This window comes from Scyliorhinus torazame, chromosome 10 (assembly GCF_047496885.1).
Source record: "Scyliorhinus torazame isolate Kashiwa2021f chromosome 10, sScyTor2.1, whole genome shotgun sequence".
Classification (NCBI taxonomy): domain Eukaryota; kingdom Metazoa; phylum Chordata; class Chondrichthyes; order Carcharhiniformes; family Scyliorhinidae; genus Scyliorhinus; species Scyliorhinus torazame.
Genome location: NC_092716.1, coordinates 224874492 through 224887438, shown reverse-complemented (window position 1 = coordinate 224887438; position 12947 = coordinate 224874492). Strand labels below are relative to the sequence as shown.

Below are 12947 nucleotides of genomic sequence, written 5' to 3'. Positions count from 1 at the left end.
TATTCCCTGTCCGGATCATTATTACATACCTGTATCAAAAAGTGGAGTGGTCCAAATATTGACTTCCTAGGAATGCCATTGTATACTTCACTCCAGTCTGCAAAACAACCATTGGCTTCTTAGCCAATTTTCTATCTGTTCTGCCACTGTCTCTGCAAATCCACAGGTTTTAACTTTGCTAATAAGTCTATAATGTAGTATTTTATCAAACACCTCAGTAATGGGATGTATCCTATCTGGACTGGATGCTTTTTGTACTTTGAGAACTGCCAATCTTTTCAGTACCTCCACTTTGCCTATTTTTATCTTGCCCTTCTCCTTTACAGCTACATTGCAGTATCCTCTCCACTAGTGAAGACAAATGCAAAGTGCTCATGTAGTACCTCAGCTGTGTCCTCTGCCTCCACAAGGTCTATTTTTTTGGTTCCTAATCAGCCTTTTTGCACATGGTACCATGTCCATTTCCGCAACTATTTTAAACCTGATAACATTCTGATCGCTGTTTCCCAAATGCCCATACCCCAATTTATTACCCAGAATTAGATCCAGCACTGGCCCCTGACGTTGGGCAAGAAACACACTTGTCCACATTTCAGCAATATCTCTCCCTCTTTGCCCTTTACACTTTTACGCAGCCATTCCATTTAAAGTGATAAAAGCAAAATGCTGCAGATGCTGGAAATCTGAAATCAAAACAGACAATTCAGGATAAACTCAGCAGGTCTGGGAGCAACAGTGAAGAGGAACAGAGTTAATTTTTCAGATCTAAATGACCCTTCTACAGTACGCATTCTGTATCAAATGGAATTTCAGCTGGAATGTTTAGCTCTGTACAAATGAAGCTTGTTAGTTTGGATGTTTTGTCCAATTTAATTTAAAAGGAAGGTCAAGGGAGACTGTCCAAAAAGGAGATGCCCATGCTTTACTTTATTTCTGTACTATTTTAGTGACTCTCATATTGAATGTACAAAATCATTTTTATTTCTCATGACCTGCTTCACATGACCAATTCAAGAGTAAAATATTCCCACATCAGGGGCGTCATTCTCCGACCCCCCGCCGGGTCGGAGAATGGCCGTTGGCCGCCGTGAATCCCGCCCCCGCCGAAGTCTCCGCTCCTGGAGATTGGGCGGGGGCGGGAATCCGGCCGCGCCGGTTGGCGGGACCCCCCGCTGGATTCTCCGGCCCGGATGGGCCGAAGTCCCGCCCAGGAATTGCCTGTCCCGCCGACGTAAATCAAACCTGGTATTGACCGGCGGGACCAGGCGGCGTGGGCGGGCTCCGGGGTCCTGGGGGGGGGGCGCGGGGCGATCTGACCCCGGGGGGTGCCCCCACGGTGGCCTGGCCCGCGATCGGGGCCCACCGATCCGCGGGCGGGCCTGTGCCGTGGGGGCACTCTTTCCCTTCCGCCTCCGCCACGGCCTCCACCATGGTGGAGGCGGAAGAGACTCTCCCCACTGCGCATGCGCAGGAAACTGACAGCGGCCGCTGACGCTCCCGCGCATGCGCTGGGAAACTGACAGCGGCCGCGGACGCTCCCGCGCATGCGCCGCATTTCCGCGCCAGCTGGCGGGGAAACAAACGCCATTTCCGCCAGCTGGCGGGGCGGAAATCCCTCCGGTGTCGGCCTAGCCCCTCAATGTTGGGGCTAGGCCGCCAAAGATGCGGAGCCTTCCGCACCTTTGGGCCGGCGCGATGCCCGTCTGATTGGCGCCGGCTTTGGCGCCAGTCGGCGGGCATCCCGCCGTTGGGGGAGAATTTCGCCCCATAAGTGAGGCATAGTTTGGCTGGGACTGTTTCTCGGCTTTACTTGACCTCTTGCTGCACTGTGATCGCTGCCTGTCTTATGTTAAAACTAGTCGTCAACCAGTTCCTGAGATACTTATGTTCATAATTCCATACAATATACTTATTATATATCAGTTAAAATTATTCCTGCCAATATTTCCGGGTGAAAAACAGATCAAGCTCGCATTATGTGTTCTGCTGTCCCCTGCCATTCCCATGGTCAACATTTTTATGGGCGTCACAGTGGTTAGCACTGTTGCTTCACAGTGCTAGGGTCCCGGGTTTGATTCCCACTTGGGTCATTGTCTGTGCGGAGTCTGCATGTTCTAAGTGGGTTTTCTCTGGGTGCTCCGGTTTCTTTCCATAAGTCTCGAAAGACGTGCTTGTTACGTGAATTGGACATTCTGAATTCTCCCTCTGTGTCTCCGAGCAGATGCTGGAATGTGGCGACTAGGGGTTTTTCACAGTAACTTCATTGCAGTGTTAATGTAAGCCTACTTATGCCACTAATAAAGAATATTATTATTATTAAATGTGAAAATTGTCCATGGATTTGACAGCTCACTAACACAGCTTGTTTGCTCAAGATATTTCTCAAGTGCTCACTAATTCAATTCAATATGTTTTGAAATACCTAAAGCAAGCTTGTTAAAAGTAGGTGTCGGGAAATTCTTGATTTTGTTTTAAACATCTGATGTTGTGCTCGACCAGATTCTGGATGAAGTGGAGAGGAGACGTGGAATTTCTGCTGCCCTGGTCTATCCATTCATGAGGAGTCTGATGGAGTCACCCTTCCCTGCACCAGGAAGGACCATCCGGGTCAAGACCTTTCTACCAGGAGCTGGAAATGAGGTGAGTTCCCCTCTGTTAAAGTAGTTACAGAGTTAAAGGAGCTATTGACACATGCTCCAACAGGCAAGATTTCAATTTAATCAACGTTTGAGCAGCCAAAATCGGCCTCTTAATTGAGCCAATACCTGTGTTCAACACCAGGTTTATTGAATGTATTACATTTGTGATGTATCTATAAGACACGCTGAGAGTCGGACAAAACATTGGCCCAGATCTTCACATCCCTGGAAGATATGCTGGGGACACCTTGCAAGGACTCCCCGGGAATTGCCCAAGAAATTTCAACTTGCGCTGGACAATTCCCCTGCACCTGGAACCGTCCAAAAAAGACTACAAATGAAGTTCTAGTCAGAGACTTGAAAGGGTTCCGATTCACCAGAATAGTTACTCAGGAAATGTCAGACAGGGAAAACCTTGTTTAACTGCTGGGTAACCATACAACTGACGCCCCACTGCCAAACCCTCCAACTCCCCACTGACCCCTGACTCTCTGACCCTCCCTCCCCTCCAACTCTTCCCCCCCCCCCCAACTCTCCGACATCCCTGACCCTCCATCACCCCACGTTCATCCAACACCCTCCGCCCAACCTTCCAACTCCCCTCCGCCCAACCCCACCACCCTGCCACTCTATTCTGTTGACACCCTACCCACCAACCATGTCACCTACCACCTTGCCTAGCTGGCACCCTACCCAGCTGGCATCGACTACCCTGCCACCCTATCCACCCCTACCCATTTCATACGCGCTCATTCATTATCACAGTGAAAAGCTATTTAAATATCCCAAAGTTCCTCACTGTGTTTGTGAATGAAGACTTACCAAAATACAACAGCTAGTGCCTAGAAAAAAAAGGGTGTGTGGCTTCGCTATGCCCCCCCCCCCCCCCCCCCTCACTCCCTCCACCTGCCTGATGATGCTGCCCTACGAAGAAGGACTCCCAGAACAGGAATGCTTCCCATTTTTGAAGAGAGCCGGTTTGGAGTTTTGGCCCTGAAATGCAGAAGCCCAGCACTCTGTGAAAGGAAATAGAAAAGGACTGGTAATCCAACAGTGATTGACACCCTTCGGAAGACTGGGCTCATGTGCAAGATGCTCACTAAAGAAGAAAATATTCCACTGATCTTTCTATTGGCTAAAAAGCTAATAGCAGAGTTACATAGGAAAACTGAGACCTGGCAGTGGATCGCAAGATGGTAATTCAATCAAGCTGTCTACTGGCCACAAACCATTAAGCCAAAGCTGAAACAGTTTAATGGCAATAGCACCGGGAGTCTAAGTTACTGCATCAAACTCATTGCCACACATGTGCTATTCCTTATCATCTCATTACATTTAAAAGCTACAAAATTATTTTTTAAAGTATGCATTGTGTCTGCTTTGATGATAGTAATTTAGAAACTGAAAATGTACTGTGTCACATTGTTTGCCTTCAGTTCTGCTGTAACAATATAGCATTGGGACAAATATACAACACAGTTCTGGTAAATCTGGTAAAACCAATCAATGGCTGACATTTCAAATAAGAAAACAAGGAAAGATCAAAGGAGATCCCATGGGCGGGATTCTCCATTGGCCGACGCCGAAATCTGGAAACGCGATTGGGTGTAGAATAGGTTCCGATGCCAAAATTGCAGCGGGCGCCAATTTGACACCAAATCGCATTTCTCTGTCACCTCGGCAGTGGCGTCAATTCGGTCCAGAACGCACTACAGTAAACACCCTTTGCATATCATTAGCGGGCCTGACCCGGTATTCTCCGGGGCCTCCGTGATTCTCCGCCTCCGATAAGACATAAATAAGCCATGAAACAGTGGGCGGGATTCTCCACTCCCGCGCCGAAGTGCCCACGCCGTTGTGAACGCCGTCGAGGTTCACGACGGCGCGAAACGGCCCCGATCCCAACCGATTCAGGCCCCGACAATGGGCTAGGATCAGGGCCGCGTCATCTACACACGCCAGGCCTTGTCGCCGCGTAAAGGCGGCGCCGCATAGATGACGCGGCCGGCGCCGCATAACTGGCGTCATCCGCGCATGCGTGGTTGCCGTCCTCTCTGAGTCCGCCCCGCAAGAAGATGGCGGACGGATCTTGCGGGGCCGCGGAAGGAAGGAGGTCCTCCTTCAGAAAGGACGGCCCGACGATCAGTGGGCACCGATCGCGGGCCGTGCCACATTTGAGGTACCCCCCGGTGCAGGATCCCCCCCGCAGGACACCCCCCCAGCGTTCCCGCGCTGTTCCCGACGGCAGCGACCAGGTGTGGACGGCACCAGGGGTAACCCGCCGTTTTGGCCTGGCCGCTCGGCCCATCCAGGCTTGAGAATACCGCGGGTGCCGGAGAATCGCCATTTTGGGTGTCTCCGGCGATTCTGCGGCCCGCGGAACTCGACGGGGCCGTTCCCGTCGCTTGGGAGAATCGCGGGAGGGCGTCGGACCGGCGTCCCGGGAAATTTTGGCGGCCCAGGCGATTCTCCAAACCGGCGCGTGAGTGGAGAATTTTGCCCAGTGTTTTCTAAAGTGTGCTAAGGAGAGCAGGATGTAGGATATCACTATTCAATTGCTTCTCTTTCAACACAGCTGAAACCGCATTTTGAATTCTGAACGCAGTCCAGATAGGCCTAAACAGCCTGGAGATTATTAATACCGATATTAGTGAGCACATGCTTGAATGGTTTTTCATTGTGATTTTAACACCTGTAATAAAATGGTGAATAGAGGAACGTCATACAATCTTATTAAGCATGTATCCACTTATTTAACATCTGTAGTTTTGATACTTCTGTGTTGTTTTGATTTGGTGTATTATAGAATATCTCAGAGCACTGATCGGCTGACTCTAACATTCTATTCCAAAAAGCATCATAAACAGTCTTGCCTCTGCCCCTTTTACTCTCCCCGGACTTGTAGTAGCTGATTCAGCCGCCTGACAGCTGAACCTGTCATTTCAGATTATTGAGCTTCGACGCCCAATGGACTCGCGATTGGAACATGTAGATTTTGACTGTCTCTTTCGTTGCCTCAGCATCCGGCAAGTTATGAGGGTCTTTGCATCTCTGTTGCTGGAGCGGCGGGTGATATTCATCGCAGATAAACTGAGGTAAAGGGCTATTTTTCTTTTACAAGCTACCGGATATTTTTGTGGCATTAGTGGGAAAATTCTAATTTGTCATTGTTTTGTATCTCATTTCAATTGAGACACTAAGAGAGAATGTACAAGGGTGATTGATTGACTTTTGAATGCAATATGACATGATTCCGTTGATAAATTTGATTTTCAATGTTTACTTTGTGGTGGTTTTTCCCGCATTGTGGCCAAACCAATGCTGGGAGGGTCAGTGCCAGAGGGGAGGTTAGGAGTGTGGGACTGTTGGTGAATGAGGTACTGATGTTGTGGTTACAAGAATTACCCTCAAATGAGTTCTTCACAGGCAGGTCCATGGAAAAGCAAACGCAAAAAGTCTTTCTTGTCAACCTCCTCCCTTCCTCTTTCTCCTTCTTCTGCTCCTGCCCCTCAGCTGCTTCCTGGTAGCAAGGCTGTGCATTCATGATGGCAAGGTTGGGGTGCAGCATGCAGGAAAACACCACCAATCTTGACATATGTTTTGCTGAGTACTGCAAGACTCCTCCAGGGATGTCCAGGCGGTGGACACATTGTTTCAGCACGCCAATGGTCTGCTCTATGACATCGGGTGGAGCAGAATGGCTTTCTTGTATGCATGGTGCGTACATGTTGTGTGTGGGTTGCGCACTGCAGTTATCAGTCATGTTGTCAGTAGATAGGCCTGGTCACCTAGTAACCATCTTTCGGTTTGCTGTGTTTGCTCAAATGCAGCTGGCATGGTGGACAGCTGAAGAATGAAGACATTATGACTGCTGTCAGCATACCGAGTGTTGCCTTTCATGATTTGCTGTCTATGGTCACACACTAGCTGGACATTGAGGGAGTGGGATCCCTTTCAGCTCTGGTGTAGGGAAGAGTCTATATGTGGTCCCCACAAAGCAATGTGTATACATTCAGGGACACTGTGCACCATTGAAGGCCTGTGATCCAGCGAAACGGGAACAAAATAACTCAACTTAAGACACATGGGCACGACATTGAGTTTGTTTTTTGAGCGCCACGAGTAGTCTTACATTTCCAAGGTGGCGCCCGCTGCACTCACACTTGTGGAGTGAATTATGCTGAACATCATATTGGTTTAGGAGTTTACATGTACACCGTGAACATGCACTTGAAAGTATGCAGAACAGGCAAATCACTGCATCAATCAGCATGCAATACTGTTGCATTTTGGAGCTCAATGCACCAGCCAATGCCCTCCCTTTAGTACACACAGTTGAACATGCATTCAGCCACAGGAAGGAACCCCAACAGAACTATGTGAAGGGATAATCAATTACTTACAGTATAGTTGCTTTTTTCTGGCTGCTGCTATGATTCTACAAGTATTTTTTGCTTTCTATAATTGTTTCAACTTGCAGAAGGCTACAGGAGGTGATGTAACAGGTGGTGAAGGAGCTTGTGCTCTCCTCAAGCAGCCCTCATAAACCAGTTGCTTACACACACAGGTGCAGCATTATGGCAATCACTTTGGAGAAGGCGCTAAGGTCAACCCGAGCTGGAAAAGCTACTGGAAAAAGGCAGGAGGAGGTGGAGAAAACCTCTCAACAGGAGGTCATACAGGGAGAGAAGACATGCAGTTAGGTTTCATTGGATAGAGAGGCTCTGTAACCTTCCATACACAACAGTGGGTGACAAACTGCGGGATGTTGCAGATACCTCCAGCTTCAGCCTGGAAGGAACTGGAGGCTTAAAGGTTCATTGCCATGGCCACCATTACAGCCATTGGTAATGAGGTACTGGGCCTGCTCTGAGTTTGCAGCCAATGGCAGATTTCAGCATGAACATCCTTATTGAGCACCAGATGTCTTACACATTTTTACTCACTGATATTTTGGGAGGAGAATTGTTTCCTGTATAACTTTCTGTTTGAGAGTCTTTCCCCCCAACCCCCTCATTCTCCTTTTCTCACTCATTATCTTAAACTGAGATATTTTGTTCCCCTTTCACCGATGGATTATTCATTGAGTAAGTGGGCAAATAACCTAATCTGGGATTTATACCAAAGCCAATCAATGATTAATTGTTAGGTAAAGGGCCAAGGGCATCGCAAGCCGTCCAACCATCTAATTTAGCATCCACTTATGGGAGAGCCTGTCACAAAATGCTGGGAAACTCCATTAACAATCCAGTAAAATTACTTCAATGGGTCATGGCCTTATTGTAGAAACTATGCGCCCTGTGTTTAGAACTCACTTCCTTTCTCCTTGCTTTTATCATGTGCAAGAAATGGAATGATTGATCAAGCGATGTTTTCTTGGCGATAACTTCATCTACTCAAAGCTTGTTTACCAGCAAAGTATTAAAATAAAATGATAATTTTTTTGCAACTGATAAACGGTGTTATGGACTGGAAATTTTGTGATGTTTGGTATCGTTTTGTGGTCTCGATGCGTGCAGAATGTTGGAAAAACCCAACATGGTGTTTTGCATTTTAGTTTGCTGCTCATATCAACAGAAGGAGAAAAGCTGTTTAAACGTGATAGGAAAGGAATGTGAGTCATTGCACAGACACAACCAATATCGCTGTCATTCCAAACAGCAAATGGAAATTGTTTATGAGGGGGAAGAGTGGTATCACACAGAGATAATGAGAGGTTGTCAGTTTATGTGTTAATGACCCTGCTGAAGTCCAACAGCAGGATTGAGTTCACTTGCTTAAATGGAGACTGCCTTTTACACGCAATTTCTGGCCACATTCCAGAGCCAGGAGGGGACAGGCATAAATTACGTTTTTCTTCCTTGCCATGATTCTCAATGATTTGGTCTGTGAAAACAATTACTGACAGACTGGCTCTTAAACAGCAGTGTCAAACATTAACTGTGAAAATATTTCGGTGAGTATAAACTTCTGTTTCATTCCAAGACGAAAGAAGAGTTTTCCTTCTGACCACCTCCTCCCCCCCAAGGGATTTACAGAAAGGCAAAATGCCTCGCAGCTAAAGCACACTTTCATTTTCAGAGTTAATTGATTTTATTTCTTTTGTCCGTTCTTTTCAGTTACTATCATGGTATGGCGTGTACAGGGGAGGGGTCTTTAGAGCCAATTGAAGCACTGGCCATCCTAGTCTCTGGGTAATTGCAAGGGACCTGCCTGCCAAATGGAAATTTCCAGTCCGTTTAGGAGGAAGGCCTGAATTACCTTTATTGGCCACCTGCAGACTGTGTGCGGATGGGCAGCTGTTCCCAACCCTGACCCAATCCTTTTGAAAACGGCCTGCTTGGAGTTGAAACCTTGCCAGCAATCCAACACACCAGCTCACAGCAGGACATTTCAGGCCCGGTTGCCTACGATCCTGCCTCCACCTTGCAATTAAAACTGTCTCCCGGTCTGTGTGCTCAACTTTCACAACCTTTTTTCAGCTCTTGCTCTTTTTCGAATAAGAATGAGAAGGGAGCAGTTCAACAACAACAATTCATTCATATAGCACCTTTCACATAGACAATGTCTCAAGGTGCCTCACAGTAGCAGAGTCAGACAAAAATGTCATAGAACCAAAGAAGGATATTAGAAACAGTGACTGAAAGCTTTACTAAAGAGGAATATTTAAAGGAGGGCCTTAATGGAGGGTAATCCAGAATTTATGCCCAAGGTGGCATAGCCATCAATGGTAGAGTAAGGGAGTGAGAGATGGATTGGGCTGAGTTGGAGGACTGCAGAGCTTTGGAGGGTTGTATGAGTGGAAGATGTTCACAAGGTAGGGAAGGGCAAGGGCCTGAAGAGATTTGAACAGGAGAATGAGAATTTTAAACTGAATGAAGCTGAGGATCAGGAGTCAATGTAGGTCATGAGCAAGGGTTGGTGAGTGAATGGAACCTGGTGTGGGTTATAATTCAGGTACCAGAGCTTAAAAAATTAGACTGTTTTTGCATGGCAAATTCTTCTTAATGATGAAACTCCCCCAGTTCGGACTGAATTGTGGTATACCGCAAGAGCATTTTGTTATGCTGCTCTCTCTGGTGGGGAGGCGTAAATGAAGTTAACTCAATAATGGCTGCTTGCGGCTGAGCATATGTTAGTCTTACTCGCTGTAATATACAACCCAAAGATGGAGACGAGTACCAGGTGGAATTTTCTTTTTACATTTCATTTGTGTAATTAAGAACTAAAGAACATTATAGGACATTTTTGGAATTCCTCCGGTTAAATTGAGGAAGTTTGAGCAATTTTAAAGATTGCTTTGTGCGTGCACAGTGTTCAGGTACACAGTGAATCACCATAGAATGTAATTGAAAGAAATGGCGCTGAAGGCATATTTAGGGACAAAGGAGGACTGGTGTTATTATGGACTAATGTTACACATTTGGCTGAAAGCAAATAAAATAGGAGCTAAGGATAAAGTAAATGTTTTCCTCACCAGGATGGGGCTAGACATTTTGAGCTGGTGCCTAACCAATGTTGCTTGCAATACTTGAGAACTATGGATTATTCTGAAATTAATGAGATTCTGAACTCCTATTAATGGCATGACTAAGAATGATGTGGAGATGCTGGTGTTGGACTCGGGTGGACACAGTAAGAAGTCTTACAACACCAGGTTTGTTTGGAATCACTAGCTTTCGGAGCACAGCTCCTTCCTCAGGCGAATGAAGAGGTGGGTTCCAAAAACTCATATGAGTTAGGCACATACAGCCTTTCAGACTTAACAGTGAGTTCAACAACTTCTGACTGTGAACTCTCTTCTCCACCTTCACTCCACTTTTATTTCCATCCATTTATTTTCATTTCTTCCATTGATTTGTTTTTCCCCTCACCATTATTCCTCCTCCCCCTATCCCACTTGAGCCATCTGTTCCTAGTTGCCTTTTGTTCACCTTTGTTCTGCCATTCACACATTCTAATCTCTTTATGTGCCACTATCAGCAGCCTTAATCACCTCCATTTACAATCCTTTTGTCTTCTGTCCACGATATCTTTGTCAATCTCTACTTATCGCTGGCCCCCTACCCAGCCTCATTGCTCCACCCACCCCCCCCACCCCCCCGCCCACGACAGTATAAATCTGACCCGATTCTTTAGTTTTGCCAAAGTCATCCAGACTCAAAACATTAGCTCCCTTCTCTCCACAGGTGCTGTCAGACCTGCTATGATTGTCCATCATTTTCTATTTTTGCCCTAGATGTCAGCGATCACCGAGAGTCACAATATTGTTTAAAATGAGTGATTTCAAACCCTCTCTCTCAAGGATATAGTGACTGATTTTTCTCAATGGCTACTCAAACTGAGATTTAGATTGCCCCACCAACTGCTCACCTCCCAGTTGCTCAATCACTTCTCCCAAGACTATGTCCCACTAGATTCTCGAGGCTGCGCTCCAGCATCTAATTACCGGCATGATTCCATATCTCTAGCTACTCTGAGCAGGACAACTCCCGGACCCTGACAGCCAGGTTCACTGAGCTGACACAGCCTTGCATTTCACTAAGTTCCGATTTCCTCAGCTTTACTGAGCAAATACTGCTTCAGAGCCTCAATTCCTATACGCAAGGAGCTGCCATGAGCTCCTGGGGCTTGTCTGAGCTCCAACCCCCTCCACAGCACAGAACTAACTGTAACACTTTAGCTATGTAGAGCTGACTCTCCTCTCCGTCTGCTCCTGACTGCTTGCCATGTGGGCTAACTTTTGTGCTGTTCCCCAGTCCCGTGGTCGTTGCTTTAAACCACACCTCCACACAGCCCACTTCCCAATCCCTGCAGGTGCAGAGGAATGTCGGCAAATTAGCATGCATGGTCTGCCTCCCTGCCACACATCCGCACGTGTGCTGTAACTCCCAGGAATGCCTCGGCTTCCACCTAGAAAGCATACCAAAACAACCCGGGAATGCAAATCCCCTCACATTATGATTGGAGTTGTAAAGAGACTGGGTGCATTCACATGTCTACCCAAGATTGGAGAGACTCCAGTGTCATGTAGATCATTTCATTGATAGAGGAAACCTGATAAACGGCGAGCATGAGAAACCGCCTGCAGTCCAAATTCCTCTTCCAGCCTCAAGTGAAAGTCAGGAAGAAAATGAAAGTGAAGGAGAAACTGAAAGTTTCCCAGTATCCATCCATAGAGCAACATGAGTCAAGGTTTTTGATTCCGACAAATCAATCCATTTCAGTCCCCGACCCTTAAGTGGAGTTGGCAGCTAAAGCCAAAGTTCAGCTTTGACCTGGTCAGAGATGTTGAGAGAGCAGACTAAAGCTAATGGAAATGGAAGAAGATACCCAGGTTAAAACCAACTGATCACCACCACTGGGAGGAAAACCCACAGATGCATCTTCCAAATTGCTGAACTGCATCCTTGGAGCTTTTATTTTCGGGATGGAGATGTTGCTGCAAAGCCAGCATTTATTGTCCTTCCCGAATTGCCTGAGGAAGTGGTGGTGGGCCCACTTCAGCTAAGTGGATTGCTCGGTCATCTCAGAGGGTAATTAAGAATCAACCCCGTTGATGTTGACCTGGAGTCAAATACAGGCCTGGTCTGATAAGGAAAGCAGGTTTCTTTCGCTAAAGGAACCAAATGGGGTTATTTTTCAACAATCCAAAGCTTTGTGGTCAGTTTTATCCCAGACCTTTTTTCAAATCAAATTTAAATACCCAAACAACCATGGTGGGATTTGGACTCAAATTCCCTGAATTATAGTCCAGGCATCTGGATTATTAGTGACTGACATGACCACTGCTGTACTGTATCCTCAATTAATGTGGACATGGAACTAAAAACATTTCTAAAAGCTCGAAAATTAAACCGGGAAAGTAGAAATGGTGCAACTTTGAAAATCCAAATATTCTCGACCAGTCCTTGGCCACAAGAAACCTCACAGATGTTCTCTTGTAGTATTGCTGGTCCAAAGCAGCGATTTGAGTTGGTTGGTGGAAAGTTTTTTTTTTTAAGTGGATATCATCTCTATATTGTTTGGAACGCAGTCTAAACAAACACAGGCACAAGGTCCTTCTGACAGCCAATGACGGCATTTGGAAGGAATGTACTTCCCCTTAAAGTTTTCTTTCTGCTCCCCATTTTTGTAGAGGCCTCATTTGATCTGTCAAACATATTTGAAATTTGTCCTCGTAGTTCATTTGTGCTCCAGTTCATAACAAAAATGGATAGCAACATCTGGAACTTATCACAGAAATATTCCACTTTGGAACTGAAATGCAATTGTTTATTCAGCGATGATCGACTACTCCAATCTCTT

The 12947-nt window shown here is 46.4% G+C and overlaps 1 protein-coding gene across 11 annotated transcripts in view; it reads left to right on the top strand.

The window, feature by feature from the left end:
• Positions 1 to 12947, top strand: part of dennd2b (DENN domain containing 2B) — a 570638-nt gene that overhangs the window by 488775 nt on the left and 68916 nt on the right. For 10 of the 11 annotated variants that reach the window (XM_072466472.1, XM_072466475.1, XM_072466473.1 and 7 more), the window contains 2 exons: positions 2500 to 2640; positions 5586 to 5734. In XM_072466472.1, the coding sequence (XP_072322573.1) occupies positions 2500 to 2640; positions 5586 to 5734 (290 nt within the window). Of the gene's footprint in view, positions 1 to 2499; positions 2641 to 5585; positions 5735 to 7206; positions 8097 to 12947 lie in introns of those variants that run through there. The other variant, XM_072466477.1, reaches the window with a different exon arrangement.